The 21,049-nt window shown below is 40.2% G+C and overlaps 1 protein-coding gene across 1 annotated transcript; it reads left to right on the top strand.

Moving 5' to 3' along the window:
- The first annotated feature begins 1,889 nt into the window (after positions 1-1,889).
- Positions 1,890-19,977, top strand: PPP1CC (protein phosphatase 1 catalytic subunit gamma). The gene is made up of 8 exons (XM_052654547.1): positions 1,890-2,128; positions 12,348-12,479; positions 13,205-13,435; positions 15,909-16,013; positions 16,966-17,189; positions 17,398-17,532; positions 18,483-18,543; positions 19,419-19,977. Exons 1-8 carry the CDS (start codon positions 2,074-2,076, stop codon positions 19,487-19,489), a joined length of 1,014 nt encoding a protein of 337 aa, XP_052510507.1. The 5' UTR covers positions 1,890-2,073; the 3' UTR covers positions 19,490-19,977.
- Positions 19,978-21,049: the final 1,072 nt, after the last annotated feature.

Genomic DNA, 21,049 nt, shown 5'->3' with positions numbered 1-21,049 from the left:
TCTGTGTCTCACTTCATCTGTAAAATGGGTGTGATAGGAATAGTACATAATTCCTAGGATTGTCTTGGGGATTCAGAGATAATTTTTTGACACATACAAAGAAAAGGAGTGCAGTGTTTTGTTTTGTTTTTCTCCTCTAGCATGCATCAGAAGATGATATGTTTTATTTGTGTTTTTGTTTTTTGTCTGTCTGGCTTACTAGATGACTCTCCGTGAGAAAAGCCTTGTCTTTCTTGTTCACCCCTGATTTTCCCCCGGGGAACAATGCCTGGCCCAGAGGAGATGCTCCATAAATGTTTGTCTGCTGAATGAATCGCTGTCTTTCATATTCCTGCTTTAATTGCCACTCTGATGATGTGCCTTGGAGGAGCCCAGAGTCTCATGGACTCTGGGGAGAGCTACCATGACCTTCACAGCCAGCGGTTCACAACAGTGCTGTGCATCAACTTCGAATGTCGCCAACTGGGCTCTGTGCCCTGGGCTGACAAATGACACTTGTTTGTCTTCTGGTGAACAGAGTTACAGCACGGGAGGTAAGTTGGTGCCTGGGGAAAGCTGAGTGAGCAACTGCGCCAAGCAGGGGGAACTCTGAACCTTAACGCCTCCAAGCCAGCAGCAGGGAGGCCTCGGGTCCATGTGGAAGGAGCCTGGGCCCCACCACTTTTGGGCCCCGAGGGGAACACCGGTTTTGAGACTGGATGCCCAGGTGGCACAATGATCTCGATATTTCGGGCTGGGAATTCGTGCATTTTGTGTGCCTTGAGAGACAAAATTAATTTCTCTGGCGGGAGGGAAACGGCTTTGCAAACTGTAAAGCGCTGCAGGAAAAAAGCAGTTAAATGAAAAGGGCAGGAGCCAAAAGAGCAGATGCGTTCGCTGAGTGTAACTGCACTTTCAAACCCAGCTAAGACGACACGCAGCCCCCGGAGGTGGCACATTTTGGAGGGATCTCCTGGAGAGAGATTATTTGGGGAGACTGAGAAGCCGAGGGAAATTGACCAAAGTTTTCAGGGGTATCTGCAGAAGTGGGGACCCGACTGCAAACCCAGTGGGTGCAAACTCGCCCTTCTCTTCCGGCCTCGAGCTCCGACGCGCGAAACCTGCAAATTCTCCTTTATCTGCTGCACACGCTCGCTCATCTTCGCTCTGGCCGGAATCAGGGTAGACCGTTCCGATGATTATATAACTTCGCGAGTTCAAGAAAGATAATCCAGAGAGAGATGATGAAATTTTTTTGAGGGTAGATTAAAAAGAATTTTTTTCCCCAAATGTAAGTTACAGAGTGCACAAAAATGTGCATACAAATGCCCATATTTCCACCACTCAGAAAGAATAACCTAACATTTTTATTTATCTGGGAGAGGACTTTTTAAATTAACCATCAAATTTATCTTTTCCTCCCCACTAAATTCTAGCAAATTTGAAGCCAAAAAGAGTCAACCTATTTCACTGTTCACCTCTACCACAGATTTATCTTAAGGGGAAATTCCAGGACACCCAAATTCCCTCCGTGGGCTTTTCACATGGCCAGGTCTGCAAACACTTGGCCGCAGTGAACAGTGTCCTGCGGAACCCGCAACCCTCGAGTGCACAGCTGCATTTTCTTCCCCATCCCCAACTCCCGCGTTCAACTTTGCAACTCACGCTCCCGCCAGGGGGCCTATTTGCTCGGCCCGTTTGGCGGAAGGATTCCGCGCGCGAGTGCATTTACGCTCAACCGTCTCCTTCCCATTCCCGCGTTCTGGCCCCGCCTCCTTCAATCTCCCTGGCCCCGCCCCCTCCCGGGTGCCCTATGGCCCACAAAGAAGTCCCGGCCGGGCCGCTGCACTCCCCCGCGCGCATTCGTGCGCCGCCCGAGGCTGGCTAAGGAGTCGGCGGCCATTTTGTTCTTCTCGTGGTTCCAGTGGGGAGAGAAGGAGGAAGCAGGGAGCGGGGCGGTTGGGGGGAACCCACCGCGGCTTCTGCCACCGCCGCCACCACCATCTCTGTGCCCGTGGCGTGGGAAAGGAGGTGTGAATCCCGGGCGCGAGCCGGCGGCGGCGCCGCTGCGGGAAGGTCGGCGGTGGGAAGGCGATGGCGGATATAGATAAACTCAACATCGACAGCATCATCCAACGGCTGCTGGAAGGTGAAGGGGGCGGCGGGCGGCTCCGGAGACTCGCGGGGGAGGGAGATTTGGGAGGCCTGTTGGGCTTGCTGCGCCGAGACGAGTGAGCCCCGCGAGTTCGCCCGCGGGCCGGGGACTGCCGCGGGAGGGAGGTTGCCCGGCGTTCCGCGCTTGGGCCAACCTGCGGACCCTCCTGGCTCCGCTCATTCATTGCTTGAGGGTGCAGCCTTTCTCCTGGCCGTGAAATTTGAAAACTCCGCTCCCCACCCCCACGTTTCCGGTACGTACCCCCGTGCGCCCGGCACTCCGGACCAATCTTTGGAGAATATTGGGGGCCCCAGTCCAACCTACTGGACTGCTCGTTCCGAACTTCGTGGTTCTCAATCTTTTGGAAAGCAATAAGATGCGGATATGGATTTCACCAAGCTTGAGGGCTTCTTTCCTAGCCTGCTTATTTTTATTTTTTTGTGAGGCTTGGGGTCGGGGGCCCAGTTACTTGTTACTCGGTAACGAACGTTCGTTCTCAGGGAGATGTTGGAACCTGTCTTCTCCTACGCTCCCAGATATTCTTTTTAAGTTGTCTTTATCCCGGGGAAGTCTCCGCGCTCTTTTCTGAACATGCCTCTGAATCGTGAAACCGGCAGTGATGACAGTTTCGTTAGGATCTTTCCAATGTGCCAAGCTCTGTTAAGCGCTTTGCGTTCACTGACTGCATTTTGCTGTCTTTTAGTCGCATCCGACTTTGCGATCCTATGGACTTAAGCGTGCCAGGTTTCCCTGTCCTTCACCATCTCCCGGAGCTTGCTTAAACTCATGTCCGTTGAGTCGGTGATACCATCCAACCCAACCATCTCGTCCTCTCGTCCGCTTCGCCTGCTTTCAGTCTTTCCCAGCATCAGGGTCTTTTCTAATGAGTTGTCTCCAGTACTTTGCGTGTGTCGCATAAATCATATTAGCCATGCTTCTAAAGCGCTTACTGTGTGTAAGGCATTTTTTGGAGCTCTTTACACAGATTTCATGTAATACACGAGGTAGATGCCCTTTTTTTCCTGACTAAGACCCAGAGAAGTGTAGTCACTTAACCAGTTAGTGACAGTCAAGTTTCAAACCCAGGCAGCCAGGAGTTCAACGTCATTCAAGTCACCCTATGTGTGAAGGAAGGTGTCCAGTGGTTGAGCAAAGGTTAAAATAAATCTTTAATTTTGACTGACCTAAAACCCCTGAGGTGTCTTGCGATTGATTTCTATTGATGTGGGATGGGAGAGGGATGAAGTTCGGATTTTAAGGAGAGACGCTGAAATAAAATCACCCACCACCCCTGAATTCTAGAGCACATCTATTAATAATAACGTCTAATTCCTAACTTTGAAAGAATTCAGATCCTTTTCTTGAGTGTTGGATAATGTAGATTTGGCTGAGTTTTAACTGCATTTTTGCCTTTATATTCTAAAATATTGTTGGACTGTAAATGCTCAGAGATGGAGTCGAGCGTAAACAGTTGGACAGCTCTGATGTTAGAATTTACAGATCTTTTAAGTCATGAGAATGAAACTTCATCTTTTCTTAATCTCTGTTAAGGTTTTTTCCTTTTATAGTGTCTCAAAAGAAAAACTCGTTAAATGAGCCCCTGAAATGTCACTGCCATTTGTGGGTGAAAACCTTGTTGTTCATTCCGTATCTGCCGTTTATTAGAAGAATCACACTTTTAATATTAGTTAATATAGTTCTTTGGTTTATGTGAGACAGCAGTGGGTCAGAAACGGATTAAAACAATTTGCTGCAGGAAAAGAACTTAAATTTTTTTCATTCAAAAATTGTAAATTCTGCATGTCTATGCAGGGACATGTGTGGCTTTATTTCTTTGAGAAAGCTGGAAAAAATGGAAGCTGTGGATTAGAAACAGAATTTTAAGATTAGTTAGGTCTTAATTGTGGGGTTGCCCATAACTTTTATATTCATATAACATCTTCTTAATTTTAATCTTATTTTTAAAGTTGTGCTAAGGAATTTGCGTTGATTAACCTGGATCATTTACAGTGAGATCAGTCATTATTTCTTAATAGTTTCCATACATGTTATGTTGCGCTGGAAAACCAGGTTTTTTTTAACATTTCATTTTTTTATTGAAATTAGTAAAGCAGTGCCTTTTCAGTCCTCGGGAATAAACTAGCTGCTCAACATTCTTAACGTTTTTTTTTTTTTCTCGTCAATGCTAGATTGGCAGAGAAACTATTGAAAATGATCTATTGAAGATATATATGTATATCTTTCCAGGGTAGAAGATGTTAAGTTTTGTGATTTTTTTTTTTTTTAATGCCTCACAAAGTTTTTCCTCTAAAAATTTTCATTAAGATTTAAGTATATCTGAAGATGGAGGGAATGTGAGTTTTATGATCTTTTTAGAATTTTTTACATTTTCAGAATTGTCTAAGGTGGAGGACTATACAAGCTAGTTGAGAAGTAGCTCAGTGATAGTACTAAAAAGACCTTTCAAAAGTGAAGTCTTATATAATGAAACATCTTGCTTTAGGTTTTAGTCACTACAGCTTTGCAGTTATTTGCTACTCTAAACTTTCAGATTTTCTTTAAGGAGGCAACATTCTGCCACCCACCCGGGAAGGTCTGCCTTGCAAGTGATAAAACCTTGAGATTGTCACTCTTGTGTGTTATTGATGTTCACTTGCTTAAATGCATGGTAAAACTTTGGATTTAGAGAATAAACCAGCTGCTGATTTGTCTGGTAGTCCTACAGTGTTGGAGAAAAGTGAGATTAGAGTCAGATTAGCTTTTTAAGTGATCTCATACAGAGAATGATTGATGGCTAGTGATTTTCTTGCAAAGCAGACAGTTGTAATTTCGCGTCCTGCTTTGAGAGAAGCATCTCACCTCTGAAAATGGTGGTTGTCAAACTGCAGGACTGTGTCAGGCTCTGCACAATTGCTTGATTTGCATTAGTGATTTAAATGTGACTTCTGTCCTGGCCCTACGAATTTAATCCTCTAATTTGTAAAAGTAATCCCTGTGTTTAGTTTTTTGATGTGAAATGAAACATGTTTGTATTGTAATGTTTAAAAAAAAAAGACAGTGGTCCCTGGTCCTGAAGATAATAAAGGACAAACATAATGACGCAAGAAAAAAATGCTGACCAAGGAAAACAAAAATAATCTTTCTTAATGAGTTTGCACATCAGATCATTTTAACAATTAGACGCCTTTCTTGGGATTAATGATCATAGGGCATTTTGTCGATAAAGACAGTAATTGTAAAGTTGTGTGTTACTAATACCCTTAACTTCCAAGAAGCCTGTATTGTGAGGACCTCCCTCTCCCCTCCCACATGTCAACTGTATGCTGCATTCTGTCCTGCAAGTAAGAAGAGTAAGGTCTTAGAGCTGTGATCTGCAGCTTGCACCAGTCCTAAACTGCAGCTGGGGAAGGGCTGCTCTCTGTGCCCACTGCCCTCTCGCCTGACAGTAGGAGGAGGAAGCAGTGAAATCTAACAGGATGGGGTGTGTCACTCTGTGATGCTTGAGGGAGTGTAAACTGCGGGAGCAGGCAGGCTTTCCTCCTCCAAGCTGGGGGAGTGGATGCCAGGCTGCACCATGCATTAATGGCACATCCACCATAGAGGTTGGTGAGATTGTTCTGTATCTGTGAAGCTGCAGGCATGTGCCGTTGCCATTCAGTCTGCCTGAGTAGGTGAGGGTTATTAATCTTGAAGCAGGGAGATGATATGCAGACTTGGTCACTTCACTCAATTTACTCTCAAGGGTGTTAGTAGACCTTGAACACTGGAATGTGAAGGAGATAATATCCTGATACGAATCGCTGTGTAAGTGAGGAAACTGAAAGTCTTAATTCAGAACAATGTACAGAATTCTGGGGCAAATTTGTATGTTCTAGGATCAGACCACTGTATCCAAAGCATGTAAGAATAGATGATTTACTTAATGGTCTTGATGTTTTATCTGCAATTTCCAATTTCACCGCCCCCACCCCTCGGCTTACTGGCATCCCTCATCTAGAGGAGATTGTCTGTTACTGATATTAAGGCTTATGAAAATGCCACTCAGTACAAATGTAGGGTCAGATGTCAAGTCTAATCAAGCGTAGGTGGTTAGACTGTAGAGAGTTAAAGTTTTTTCAATGAATTGTCTTCACTCTAGGTGTAGAAAACTCCAGGTTCTTCATTGAGAGCAATAGACAATGTTTTGCAGCCAAATCCTGATTGTATATATGCCTTGAGAAAATTGATGTCACCTTTAAATGCCCGAAGTATCACACCAGCAGTTAGCAAAGTCAAGGTGGGGAGAGGGCGGCTTAGAAATTAAAATGGCCAAAAAGTGGATGTCTTCCTGCTGGTGACTTTGCAGTGAAACTGAATGGTTCTTGATTAACTTTTTTGTGGCTTACAGTTTTTGTAGGAAAGACCTCAGTTGTTTGTGGGAAAGTTTTGATGTTAGATACTCAGTGTTTTTTGTTTGTTTTGGTTTGAGATTTTATTTTCCTAAATTTGTCAAATGTTGTGAGGTTATTGATTGTCACTAGAATAAATATGATGTGGCATATTGTTAAGATTACCACCTTTTAATAGGATTTTCTTATTAGCAAAATCTCTGTTGACTTATTTTTATACTGGTTGTGGCAATTTTAGATTTTAAAACTTGATTATAATTGAGCTGAGGCTTTTTGGTGGGTATGCTATTCCTTTTCTATGACCTTCTTTCAACGATTAAGGGGCAAGAGGAATACATGCTCATCCCTCATAAGTAATCCCAAAGTTGTTGTTGCTAAGTCACTTCAGTCGTGTCCGACTCTGTGCGACCCCATAGACGGCAGCCCATCAGGCTCCCCAGTCCCTGGGATTCTCCAGGCAAGAACACTGGAGTGGGTTGCCATTTCCTTCTCCAATCCCAAAGTAGTCTTAAGTTATTTCAAGTTTTTATCAGTTTGTTTAGTATAAAATTGCATAGGCGTTTTTATCATGTGCTCATGTGAATGATTTGCCAGATAAATAAATGATGATATAAGGTAGAACAGAACAGTCTTTGCTGGTAACAGCCCTAATGCAGTTTTCTGAATCTGCCGTTTTAGCCAGATAAAAGCTTTTACTCAAAAGTTGACATTTGGGAATTCCCTGGCCATCCACTAGTTAGGACTCCAAGCTGTCTCTGTCAAGGGCAATCCCTGGTCAGGAAACTAAGATCCTGCAAGCCTTGAAGTGCTGCAAAAAAAAAAAAGAAGTTACATGCCTAAGACCTAAGGACCATTTTAATGTACCAGTCACTAATCTATATATGTCCGCTGTGCCTGCTGATTTTATTTCCTTACAATATCTAGCACCTGGACTTCCTAGAAACATTCTGCCTGGAAAATGAAATTCTTTTGGAATATTTTGGATCTCATTGGCAATTGTTGAAATAACTTCATACATGCAGTTTGAACTGCTACTTAGGAAGAGATCATTAGGAGACAACTCATGAGCTTCCCACCTTGGGGCTCTCTTGTTTACGTCTCTTCCATCCTCCACAGCACAGTGAGGGCTGAAGTGGGCAGTGTTGCTGCTGCTGCTGCTTAATCACTGAGTCCTAGCTGACTATTTGTGACCCTGTAGACTGTAGCCTGCCAGGCTCCTCAGTCCATGGGATTTATCAGGCAAGGGTACTGGAATGGATGGCCATTTCCTTCTCCAGGGGATCTTCCCAATCCAGGGGTCGAACCCAAGTCTCCTGTGTCTCCTGCTTGGCATGTGTATTCTTTACCGCTGAGCCACCTGGGCAGCCCTGAAGTACAGAGTGACTGATGTTTATTGAGCAGCACTGTACTGTTTGCATTTTTTCTTCGTAGCTAATAGCGATAAAATAGATATGCAAGCCTTTGTCTTTTTAATGGTGTTGAAGATGTTGTCCCTAAGATAAACTTTTAGTTTTACAATTTTTATAGAGGGGTAGTTCTCGGTGCAGAATGTATAATAATCTGCAGTTACCTAGTTTGTCTTATCTTCTGAATCCTGTATTAGAATGTAAACCTCTCAAGAAAAGGGACAAAGTTCTTGTCTCGCCTGTTGCCAGAAGAGGATGCCCAGCATTTATCACCGGTTGTGGCAGGTAGTAGGGGCCCAGCAGCTATTTTGTTGAATGTTTGCGTAAAGCATGGTAAAAATGAATATTGATAGTCTTAACAAGTAGATTGCATTAATTTTTAATGCTTCCTGTTTGTAAGGATGCCGTATGATTTTTATACTCATCAAATTTTTCTTAAGCACCAGTGACTGTATAGAGGTTTAGTAGTTTGTTCTATAAAATTTCTTTTGGTTTAGAAGTATAATGAAAACAAATTCTTTACTTTTTTTTTTAACTTTTTCGTCTTTGTTATTGCTTATGAACTTACAAAATGGCAAAAAAACAGTTGTGTGCTGTTTACTTGCTTTCATTTGTTTTCTTACTAAGTTAATGCCATATATTTTAAACATATTTTCAAGACGAAGAACAAATTCTTAAATGGGAGAGTGGTCTGGTGGAAGCACCACTTCAGAGCTAGAGTCGGCTGGGGCCTGGTGTCCTGCTTACAGGCTCTATGACCTTGGACCAAGTCACTGAGCCTCTTCCAGCCTGTAACACAGAGAAGTGACAGTGTCTGACTTCATGGGATTGTTGTATTGAATGGCACTGTAAATAAAGCCTCTTAGTGCAGCAACCCAGCACATGGGAAGTGCTCCCTAGGTGTTAGCTACAACTAGTACATGATTCTGTATGGTGGACCCTGAAAATAGTGAAGTAGATTGCTTATCCTGTCAGCTAATAGACCATCTGTAAGAAATGCCTGCTGTGTTCACCTAGACTGCCAAAAGCCATTTTGAAATCTTTATTTTCTGTTAGATAAATTTTAAAGAGTAATCCTAAGTTTTCACAACTAGAAAAATACTATAGTAAAGCCTAAGAATGATACTGTTGCTTTGTAATTTGAAAACACAGACATGGTTTTTGTCCTTTTTTTTTTTGGCTAATCAGTGTATAGTCTGGGGTGCATGCTAATTGTAATGCCACAAATGAACAGAGATTTATTCAGACTTTCAGTCATGCAACAGATTTTGAGTACCTACCACGTTGGCTGTGGGCATGTACACTGCAGGGCTAGTGCTGTGGTCCTGAGGTTTACATTCTACCAGGATGAATAGATAGAGGTGAACTGGCAATTATAATACAGAGTGTGTGCTGGACGGTGTTGGGAGAGCATTTCAGAAAGCATAAAGCCGGCTTGTTAAGGGGAGAGACGATCGCTAAGAGGGGTTTTTCAGTTTGAGGTGATATCTAAGCAGTCTCGGAAGATGAGCAGGTATTTGCCAGTTAGTAGATGGTTTTGATGGAGTTTCTGTTTATATAGTTTTATTTCTTGAGCTAATTGTTGGGAATTTAAGAAGCTTTGTGACTGTGTTTTTAATGAGCACTGTTCAGACATAAACTGAATCCTGATTTGTTCTGGAAAAACTATTTAATCCTCAGTCCACATTAGGGACACTTTTTAAATTGTTAGTGTTGCATGGAGCTCTGCCAGGTACTGTGTGATGACTTAGAGGGGTGGGATGAAGATGGGAGGGTGGGAGGAGATAAGTGTATACCTACTGCTGAGTCGCAGTATTATACAGCAGAAATTAGCACAACATTGTAAGGCAGTTATCCAATTAAAAATAAATTTTAAAAAATTGTTAGTATTGTTCTTTACTAATCTCTGTGCTCTGATACTTCAGGGATAGTCATATTAAGAAAACTAAAATTACCATGAACTATGTCTAAAGGTTGTAGTTGGAAGTCTCCAAACCAGTAAAATGTGCATTAGCAGCACCGATTTAATCTGATAGCATTCATATTAAAGTGTGGCTTGTGTTCCCTTTAGGTATAAGTCTTCTAAAAGACTTAGAGTGGGCTGTCCCCTACAAGTGTGGGCCTCTGCTGAAAAAGGTTCCCTTTGAAACCAGAAGCGTTTAAGAGTCCCCTAGCCAAAAATAAAGTTTCCTGTTGGGCAGTATGCCCAACCTTCTGGCTGACTTGTGGTAAAATCACTAATGATTGGGGTTTTCTGGCCAATAAAGCAACGATCCCACGATCTTTCCACTGGGAGGGTTTCTTGAGTTCTCTCCTATGTGTGTGTCTGAAAGAAAAAATTACTTTGGTTCTGGAAAAAAGTCGGTTTTGTTTCACAAACAACCCAGTTGCTGTTGTATTGTGTATGTGTCCATTTAGTGTAGTCCCTCAAAGATTATTCTTACTATGCTTTCCCCTTAGCCAATTCTTGTTTCTTAATATTTGATCAGCATGAGACTGGTGGTCACTTAGTTCAGTTACATGTTTTGGAGTCCAAAGAGGTGGTATGCTCAAGACTATAAAACCAATACAGAAACTTGGTTTCTAGTTGTCAGTCCAGTGCACTCAACATTTTCTTTTCGCTGTACCCTCTAGGAGTTTAACTCTTTCCTCTTGTCATCCTTCCTTATTTACTGTCTTTCATTGAAAAAAATAACACCCTTCCATTTCTGCTCAGCTTCTTTCCTCAGAGAATTTCATTTCAGTGGCTATTCAGGCTGAAAGAGGGCTTCCCCTAAGACAGTATTTTTCAAATTTGGGCACAGCCCTTTTTAATAGGAAAAAAAAAATTTCTCAGCAGAAACCAGGATTTTTTTAACTTGCAATTTTTATTACTCTGTAATGTTACTTAGATATTTAGAGAACAAAGCTAGATAAAAACCAGTTAACCATATTGCTCTTGTTTAGCATTAGGCTAGATGATTTTGAATTTGAATATAAAGCCTTCAAAACTGACAAAGTTTAAATTAACATTGATTTAATCTGCTTATCACTTTATATTGGGTTTAATGGTAGAAAGATGTAGGCTTAGTTCTGTACTTATTCTGGTTCTGTGTTTTTGCTTCAGTTCTAGTTCAGAGAATGCCTCCTTTCATGAATCCTTTGTACAAAACAAGTGTTAAAATTTTGATTGCAATCTGATGGTAATCAGTCCCCGTATTTAACCAGACCCTGGCACTTCATAAGGGGCTTCCCTGGTGCCTCCCTGGTGACTCAGATGGTAAAGAATCTACCTGCGATACAGGAGACCCAGGTTTGATGCCTGGGTTGGGAAGATCCCCTGGAGAAGGAAGGGCATGGCAACCCACTCCAGTATTCTTGCCTGGAGAATCCCATGGACAGAGGAGGGCTGCAGTCTGTGGGGTTGCTAAGAGTCAGACACGACTTAGAGACTGAGCAGCAAGAGCAGCCACTTCATAACTGTAAGATTAAGGTAAATTTAGTAATGCAGTGCTCCTTGTTATTTATTACCCTGGAAAAGGAAATGGCAGCCCACTCAAGTATTCTGGAAAATCCCATGGACAGAGGAAGGAGCCTGGCAGGCTGCAGGCCATGGGCTTGCACAAGGTTTGGGCACGACTTGACATTAACAACAGGCGGTGCAGTGCTGTTATATGCTTAATAACTGTCTAATCTGTTGCAACTAGAGTCAAAACAGAATTTCATTTCTTACTGCTACCTACCTGCTGATAAATGAATTATTATAAGGCCAGAGGAAATCTTGTGCTTCACTTTGATAGTGAGTAGAACTCGAGTCTTCTGATGTGATGCGTGCTGTGCCCTGATCTCTTCCTCCTTTTTATCAAGTTTTACCTGTTCCAGTTCTAGGAAACTTTTCTCACAGCAAACGCTGACATCCTTTGCCCTGTATAGACATGAGTGTATTCACAAATTCAGGCCTAGGAAATTGCATAGCAAAATACCCACAACAAGCATACATGGTGTTTTAATGAAAAACAGCACAGTAAATTTTTTTTCACAAGATAGATCTTGGATCATGGAGAGAGACCTGTGGTCCTCTGAAAAACACTGATGGAGAGGGAGAGATCCTGAGCATTTCCAATCTCGTATTTTAAAACAAGGACTTGTTAGAACTGACTGAGTAACATGACAGTCTCTAAGACCTCCTGCTCTACAAATACTAATTCATTTATAAGGCTGGAGAAGAGAAGATGATGGGAGGCAAAAAGAGCTGATCTGGTGAGTGGGCTGCAGGTGAACAAGGCCAGTTGTTACAAGTGTCCTGAAGATTACGCCTAAAAGCCTATGTTCTTGTCTCCTCTTTATTTAAAGCTTGTGCCTTTTCATATATGTTTAATTTTTATATGAAATCTTACTTTGACTTCACTTGACTAAATTGGGGTTTTTCTCCCCCTACAGTGAGAGGGTCCAAGCCTGGTAAGAATGTCCAGCTACAGGAGAATGAAATCAGAGGACTGTGCTTAAAGTCCCGAGAGATCTTTCTCAGTCAGCCTATCCTGCTAGAACTTGAAGCACCACTCAAGATATGTGGTAAGTTTCGGTGCACCATTTCCTTTGGTTATGTGATTAATTGACTGAGTCAAGGGTATATATAGATGGTGTATAGATGATATTATATTAGCCAGTAGAATCATGTACTATTTATGAATAACCTAGAATTACATTATATAAGTAGCTTTAGAATAAATACCTCTAATGGACCGAGTTTACTTAGATGTGCTTCAAAATTTCTTAAACTTATTTTGCTAAAGAAATACAAACATTGCAGAAGAAAGGAACGGAAACAGAATGGAGAGCTAGGAAAAGGCCTGAACCTATATATAAGCTTAAAGCAAAGGAACATTCTCTGGCAGTATCTAGCAGGGAGACATTGAAAGCCAGATGTGTTGGTGGGTGTAGTGTGTGTGTGTGTGTGTGTGTGTACCTTTGTTCACGTGGGGTCAGGGCTTGTTAACAGTGCATCACTTCTGCTGGCACGGTCCCTAGAGACAGAGCTGTTGGACATCTGAAACTGATCAGCCAGCCTGAAAAGGAAACCGTGTTATTTGGCACGAAGGCCTGCCTAACCATTAATAATCCGCTCTGCAAAATAAATTATTAATTACTTGAGTTTTGTGTGTGATTCTGATATACACTTAAAATTTTCACTAAGCTCTGTTGGACTAAATAAATACTACACAACAGTGGAAATTAGTTATGTGGGTGGTTTGAACTATACAAATGAAGACACTGTATAATAAAATTCTTGCTTCTAGGTGATATCCATGGGCAATACTATGATTTGCTTCGACTTTTTGAGTATGGTGGTTTCCCGCCAGAAAGCAATTACCTGTTTCTTGGGGACTATGTGGACAGGGGAAAACAATCACTGGAGACTATCTGCCTCTTGTTGGCTTACAAAATCAAATATCCCGAGAATTTTTTTCTTCTCAGAGGAAACCACGAATGTGCCAGCATCAATAGAATTTATGGATTTTATGATGAATGTAAGTACTTTCTACAGGAAGATTTACTTATATTGAGATAGATGGTCATAAACTGAACATGTTTCTGTTAGGATTTTTGAGAGTTTAGATGTAGTGTTGCCATTTTTCATGCTTACTATTTCGTTGACTAGTTTTTGTCCTGGCTTCTTTCTTGTGTTAAAAAAATTAACATTCGTTACAGTATGATAATACCCTGGATTCTTGTATGATGTGATGATTAGATTAGGAAATAGTGACAACAGTGGTGATTTCTTTTAAGGTAATTGTTCTGAATAGTTGCAGATAATTTAATTTTTAGTACAACTCTGAGAACCTGTCCAAATAGATAGCTTTGTTTTTGATAACTTTATTGAGATAAAATTTCGTCCATTGTAAGTGTACAGTTGAGTGAATTAAATTGGTAGAATGACACAAGCATCACCACAGTCCTGTGTAAGCACTAAGCTACTTTCTGTCTCTATAGGTTTGCCTTTCCTAGATGTTGCATATAAATGGAAACTTGGAATGTACAAAAAACTTTTGTAATTTGTAATATAGTTCTTTTTCCTTTGGCACACCCAAGAAAAACAGTACTCACTATCTGAAATTGTGTGCTGAAAGGAGAAAACAGGGCAGCAAGGGGAAGTTAATTAAAAATATTTGAATAATTTATACATTGTTTGACCCATTTTGAAGGTGCACTTTGAGTTGATAATTGACAGGAACAAGATTCCTAAAGCCTTGAAAATAATCAGTTTCAGTGGAGTTTTTATTGATGCTGCTAGTTAAGTAATTATAAAGTAAAGAATTTTTTTTAATCCTTATCTCCATCTTCCTTTTGTATTCATCATTTCTGTGAGTGGGAGTGGTTAAGGAATTTGAATTACTAGCACTTGCCAGTATAATTACAAGACTGGTTTTGTCTCTGTGGCCGTACCCTAGACTATAATCATAACCTATAGTCTCGCAAGGTGTGGTGTTACTCCGTGTCAGTTTCACTTGGATGTGTTCATCTAGTTTATTTGTTAGAAGTACACTGCTAGAAAGGTTACCTTCATAATAAACGTAGTCCTCGTACTCACAGCCTCTCCCTTGACTGTATGTATGTGTGTAGTCCAACACCCAGTTCATAAGATGAGGTGGGAGAAAATTGACTCTACTTCAGTAAAATTTAAAAAAAAAAGAATGAAGTGGGCGAGAAAGATATTTGATATTGACAACGAGTCAGAGAAGTGCTAGTAAGGCAGTCACTATTTAGGTAATGAAATGAGAGGCAGAGAATTTTATAACATTGTGTTTTAGGAATTCATTACAGGTACTACTATTTGGAACAGTTTCCGTTTTATATAGCGGTTAGCCAATATTCTGAGGTTTTATTTGATAAAGTTCAAATTCACACAATCTCTTTGTTGTGATATACTTGCTAGTGTGTTGGCTACATCACTTTTGGTTTCTTTTTTATTAGAAGCCTTAATCATTGAGAAGGTCAGCATTGAATAGTATCAATTTGACTCTTTGTCTTCAAGACTCATGTAATGAATGACCTTGTACTGCAGCTTTCCCCTCTCCCATCAGGGAGGTATAGCTTGCCACCCGGTCTGTGGGCCTGAAAGTATCCTGACATAGGTGGCTTTCAGTGGATGGTTTACCAACGTAAGAAAACATTGATAATTTTGTTAAAATTGTACTGTATTGGAATTTTTTATTCAAATGTAGGTTTCCATGAAGGGATTTTAAGGCCACTGCTGAACGTGGTATTTTTTCTCTAAGTGTAGCAAGCACTCTGCTACCATTTCCCCCATTCCCCCTGCCCATGTTGTGACTGTAGTCCTGGAAAAGCTGAGGTATCTGTTGTTGGATAAAATGTGAATGTGTGTTACACTTTTCTGATGCCAGAGCTGTCTGGTCTGTGGTAATAGGAAACTGCATTAGGGGTTCTGGCTCAGAATCTGAGGATTTGGAAGCTTGAAGAGACCTTGGCAGTTATCCAGGAATCTTTCTGGAGCCAGATGCTCCTGGCAGTCTGAGGTGGCCTTAGCGGGGAAATGTACAGAGGAAAGAAAGCAGCAGCCCGGGACTAAGTTAATAAGATGCTCAGGCAACAGGAGGAAGAATCTTAATTTTTGATGAAGAAGCCGACAGAGTGAGTTGTGAGTTGTTTCTTGGTCGCTTTTGGAAATGGAACCCACCTGTGGTTTGAGAGTGGACAGAACAGACTATATTGCAGACAGAGTTGGTGCTATCAAATAATTGTTGAGGCTTAATGATAATCCTTAATCAGTGTATCTGGAATTGTTTTCAGACTATTTTAAAATAGTGCATATGAAACTAAGTTGTTGCTTATAAATCATACATCTCTTAAATATTACATATATCTAATTCTCTCTTTTTTAATAAAAGCATAGTTTTTGAATATTGCCTTGGAGGACTTATCTTGAGGGTATGTATCTGCAGAACACCAGTCTCTCTTTTAACCATCCCAAAATTTTCACAGGTAAAAGAAGATATAACATTAAACTATGGAAAACTTTCACAGACTGCTTTAACTGTTTACCGATAGCAGCCATCGTGGATGAGAAAATATTCTGCTGTCATGGAGGTATGTGGGCTGATTTTAATTCCATGTAGATTTGGATTCTTCTAAAGGGTATACACTTTGACATTGATGAATTAACATTCGGATGACTTCCTCTGTGAGGTGACTCTCCTGTACTGCTGTGTTAAACCAGGAGTCTACTCTGGCACATCCAGGATCATCCGGATACAAGTCCAAAGTATGCAATTGATTTGTTAACAAAGACTTCTAGGCTCTGTAACAGTTAGTCTTGAAACTAGAGTAGAAAGTATTTTCGAATATAAAATAAACAATGTGCTATACCATAGACCCTGTAGGATACTGAAAATGTGAATATACTTTCCCTTGGACTGTTTTTGATCTTTTCCTTTCAGAAATTTCTCTGACTTAGATGTTAAAAGTTACTTTGCTTGGTGATTGTACTTTATATGATGTAATTAAAATAGTAATGGCAAAGAGGATATCTTTTCATCTGTGTCAGAAGTTAGACAACCATCAAAAAGCCAACTCGACTATATTTTAATAAAACCACTATCCTTGCCCTCCTTAGGTACTTATATACTGGTTTTGGTAGAGTTGGACATGTGATTTTTAAAGTCCGATTGAGAGCCAGTTACATCTGAGCTGGTTTGACTTTACAGTCCTTGGCCAGTGCACGTTTCCTAGAAAGCTTCATCACCTGAGTGTCTGCATCTTCTACACCCAGTCACTACAGTGGTCATTAGGGTGCTCTGAATGTTGAAGTAACTTTCCTTGTCCTGTTCGGGCCCACACTGCCCCACAAATTAGTGCATGTAACAAGTTCCAGTGTCCCCCACCCCCCGCCCCTTTTTAACAAAAGCTAATAGGTAAGAAAAGATAACCAAAGAGTTCATGATTGAGTCTCTCTGAAGAGAAAGGGAAATATTAAAGTGCTGACTTCCCTTTTAAAATTGTGTTTTCTTCCATTTTGTTTTTTTTTCCCCTCATTTAATAGGTTTATCACCAGATCTTCAATCTATGGAGCAGATTCGGCGAATTATGCGACCAACTGATGTACCAGATCAAGGTCTTCTTTGTGATCTTTTGTGGTCTGACCCCGATAAAGATGTCTTAGGCTGGGGTGAAAATGACAGAGGAGTGTCCTTCACATTTGGTGCAGAAGTGGTTGCAAAATTTCTCCATAAGCATGATTTGGATCTTATATGTAGAGCCCATCAGGTATTGATTTTGAATTTTACATGTACACTTAAGAGCATGTGTGTGAGCACAGATTCTCCTTGTTGATTTTGGTGGGTAGGTATTGCTTATTTATACAAAATGTCTCTGGAAATGACCTACAGGATATCAGGCTCAATGGGAAACTGAAGAGTGGTTTTACTCACCTAAAGTTTGCACCCGTTCACATTGAAAACATTTTCTCTCCAAGGTGGTTGAAGATGGATATGAATTTTTTGCAAAGAGGCAGTTGGTCACTCTGTTTTCTGCGCCCAATTATTGTGGAGAGTTTGACAATGCAGGTGCCATGATGAGTGTGGACGAAACACTAATGTGTTCTTTTCAGGTAGAGGATGTTTTCAGCATTGTTTCCTTTTATTATGTCTGCATTTTATTGATTTTTTAAAAGTGCTAATTTCTGCCTATATTCATTTATGTGGAATAGACTGAAAAATTATTATTTTCCCTTAATTGGTGTTTGTCCTAGTTTAGTAATGAGTGAATTCCTTTTAAAAGAATGAAATGATCATAGAACTTTTGCCCCAAGTATTGAATTTAACTTTTTTCATATTATTTGAATACATTAAAATCATGAGACATTAAGTCTAAAGCTACAGTGTTAGTACAGTGTTCCGCTGAAATTAAACCACATGAAAGTAGCCCTCGCTGCCGTGCGCCAGGTGTGCCACGTGATGACTCAGTTCTCCCTCCGTGTCTCTGTTTCTAAAAAACCTCTAGTGATTGACCGTGACATCATTTGGCCGTCACTTGGCACAAAAGAATCATTTACACATAAAGTCTGCAATTTTTTTCTCATTCAGTTACTATGATTAAACTTATACAACTTCAGGCTTACCCAGTCATAAACAAAAACACAGCCATTGAAGTCAAGTCATCAGTTAACTGAATTAAAACAAGTGTTTTTGACTTTTTTTATTTTTAAATTATCAGGTCTTGCAACCCCCAGAGATTATGACATGATCCCCTAGGGGTTTGAGAAACACTATTCTAAAGAACTTTATCCCCTGGGTCAGAAGGGATACCTAAAGATGTGACTTCAAAAAACTGTCATTTTATCCAGAGGCGAAACAGTTTGTCCAGATCATATGTCATAGCGGTTTATAAGAGTATTTATTACCAAAATGTTTGTCAGCTTGGTTTGTGTTAATATGCCAGTGGAGCTTTCAGAGTTGTTGGGTCAATTTTAAACAAACTTTCTGAACAAAAGATTTGAGTGAAGTGTAAGACTTGAGGTTAAGTGTATTTCCTAAAATACACTGTCTTGAATCTTTGCAGATTTTAAAGCCTGCAGAGAAAAAGAAGCCGAATGCCACAAGACCCGTCACACCTCCAAGGGGTATGATCACAAAGCAAGCAAAGAAATAGATGTCATTTTGATACTGCCTAGTTGGGACTTGTAACATATAGTACATAACCTTCATTTTTAAAACTGTAATGTGTATTGGTCAGCTTGCTCAAATAGTGTTTGTGGGGCTCCCCTTTCCATTTTTGACTTAATGAATGGTATTTGCTGGTTATAACAGCAAATGAAAGATTCTCCACTCCCAAGGAAAAATGTTTTGTTTAGTTCCCTGTTCCTTTTACAGACAACTTTAATGGTGTTAAAGCTGTACACTCAGGACAGTGTCCCCTGTCTAAGGGGTGAGTGTACAACTGATCTTTTTTTAATTCAGTACAGCCCATAAATAATGTAAATGCTCATTTTCTTTAGGATATAAAGAGAGCCCTAGGGTGCTCAATCTGTACATGTTATTGTCATAAAATGCATACTGTTGGATACAAACCACTGTGAACTTTTTTGTTTCAAAGGGATTGCTTTTTTTTTTCATTGTCTTATGTACAAACTAGTTTTTATAGCTATCAACATTAGGAGTAACTTTCAACTTTGCCAGCATCACTGGTATGTATATTTAATTAAAGCACACTTTCCCCTACGGTATACTTAAAATGACGATTAAAGCCATTATTTTAAATGTTTGTGACTTTTTTCCTGAAGCCAAAGTTTCTGTTGAAATATATATTGACACTCCCCTAAGTAAGTACAAGGTGGCATGGTTGTGTACACCTGTCACCTTTATGGGGATTCAAAAACAGGTTTTTGAGTTTGAATAGCAGTTAGTAACATAGTGCTGTTTAAGCTATTAATAATTAAAGTTAATTACATTTTGTATGATTTCCATATAGTCTATTCATTAAGTAATCTTTTTACAGTTACATCAGGCCTGAACCCGTCCATTCAGAAAGCTTCAAATTATAGAAACAATACTGTTCTATACGAGTGACCGATTATGCATTCTTTGGCCTACATTCTTTATTCTGCGATGAAGTTGAGGCTTATAAGTCAAAACAAAGGAACTAACTTACTATCCACCAGTTTATACAGAACTCACAGTATATGACTTTTTTAAACTAAGATCTGTTAAAAAGAAATGTTTCAACAGATGACCGTGTACAATACCATGTGGTGAAAATTAATTCAGACTTATTAAATGATGAACTTGTTAAATCCTCTCAGTGTCAATTTATCAGCACAATACACACAGGAGAACTGTTGATGGCATATTGAATAGATTTTAATGAATAAATTGCTCTGGAAACCACACAGTTTCAATTTGGATTTGTCTTCCTTCAAATAGTCTGTTTTCCAAAGATGGATTGTAATATGGATGCTCATTCTTCAAATTCTTATTGGATATAACTAAGTTTCTGAAGTAGAGAGATGAGATTGAACTATTTAGGGAGGTGTGGGACTTGGTGAGTTGTGTGACATCATCTGTGTCCATATTTTTTGTCTGGGTTTATTTGAACTTGGCAATAAAATTCAAGAGCTACTTTTTGAATTATTCTAAGTCAACCACAAGTGTTTTTATACACAAACCTTTGCTCGTTTCTCTCTTCCCTAATTCATATGAAACACAATGTTGTGTCCTACATTTTTCACAAGTGTGTTGAATGCATATTCGTTTCTCTGGTACATTAAAAGTGGATGGAGAGTGTGTCATTTGAAAAGCACATTCTTCTATCAAAAACTGGTTGTCTCTTAGGGAGCTGGAAGAGGACCACCTAGTGGGGATTGTTTGAACCAGCATTTGCTTGTGGGAGAAAAGAGCATAGTTTGTACTGCAAGCCCTGGCCCTGGGGCATTGGCCGTGTCTGTGCCCCCAGTGTGCTCCTGGGTGACGTCTAGCTGCTTCTCGCTCCTTCCTGCTCTACATTTGTGACAAATTCAGAGTTTCTTATTCTACTTACGATATTCTCCCAGATCTCTAATGGAAGAAGAAGATGAACAACAAGTTGTATCAGTTTCATAAATCTTTAATCTGTGCCTTGGACATTATCAATGTTATCACTTCCAGGATTTCAAAATCCTATAGGATTGTAGAATTGAGCTATTTGTAACCCATTGGGCTTGGGTTATAAAGTGTGGAGTATAGTTCCTAGCTCAAAATTCTTCTGAAAAGAAGCACAGCACTGGTTAAGTAGAGAACAAAATCAACCTTTGGTTTTAGGACATGAGATCTTAGGAGAGACTCAAATAACTTGAACTTAATATGTGAAGATACAACTTCATATTTTCCCTTGTAGATCCCCGTCTGCACTAACCTTACTCTCTCATTTGTCCTTATCACCATGTGCAGCTCAGGGAACATCTGCCTTTATACATAGTCAAGGTCCTGGCTCCTAGCTGTGTGATTTGAGTGAGTGACTTAAATGCAGTATCCCTAGCTGTGAAAACAGGGACAATATCTAATATCTCTCTCATAGCGAATCACTGCGTGAAGTAATGAGATCTGTTCAGAAGAATGCCTGACTCAGTATTCAGTAAATGTTTACTATTTGTT

This window comes from Budorcas taxicolor, chromosome 17 (genome assembly GCF_023091745.1).
Source record: "Budorcas taxicolor isolate Tak-1 chromosome 17, Takin1.1, whole genome shotgun sequence".
Taxonomy (NCBI): domain Eukaryota; kingdom Metazoa; phylum Chordata; class Mammalia; order Artiodactyla; family Bovidae; genus Budorcas; species Budorcas taxicolor.
Note: the sequence above shows the minus strand (reverse complement) of the source record. Positions and strands in the feature narration are given on the sequence as shown.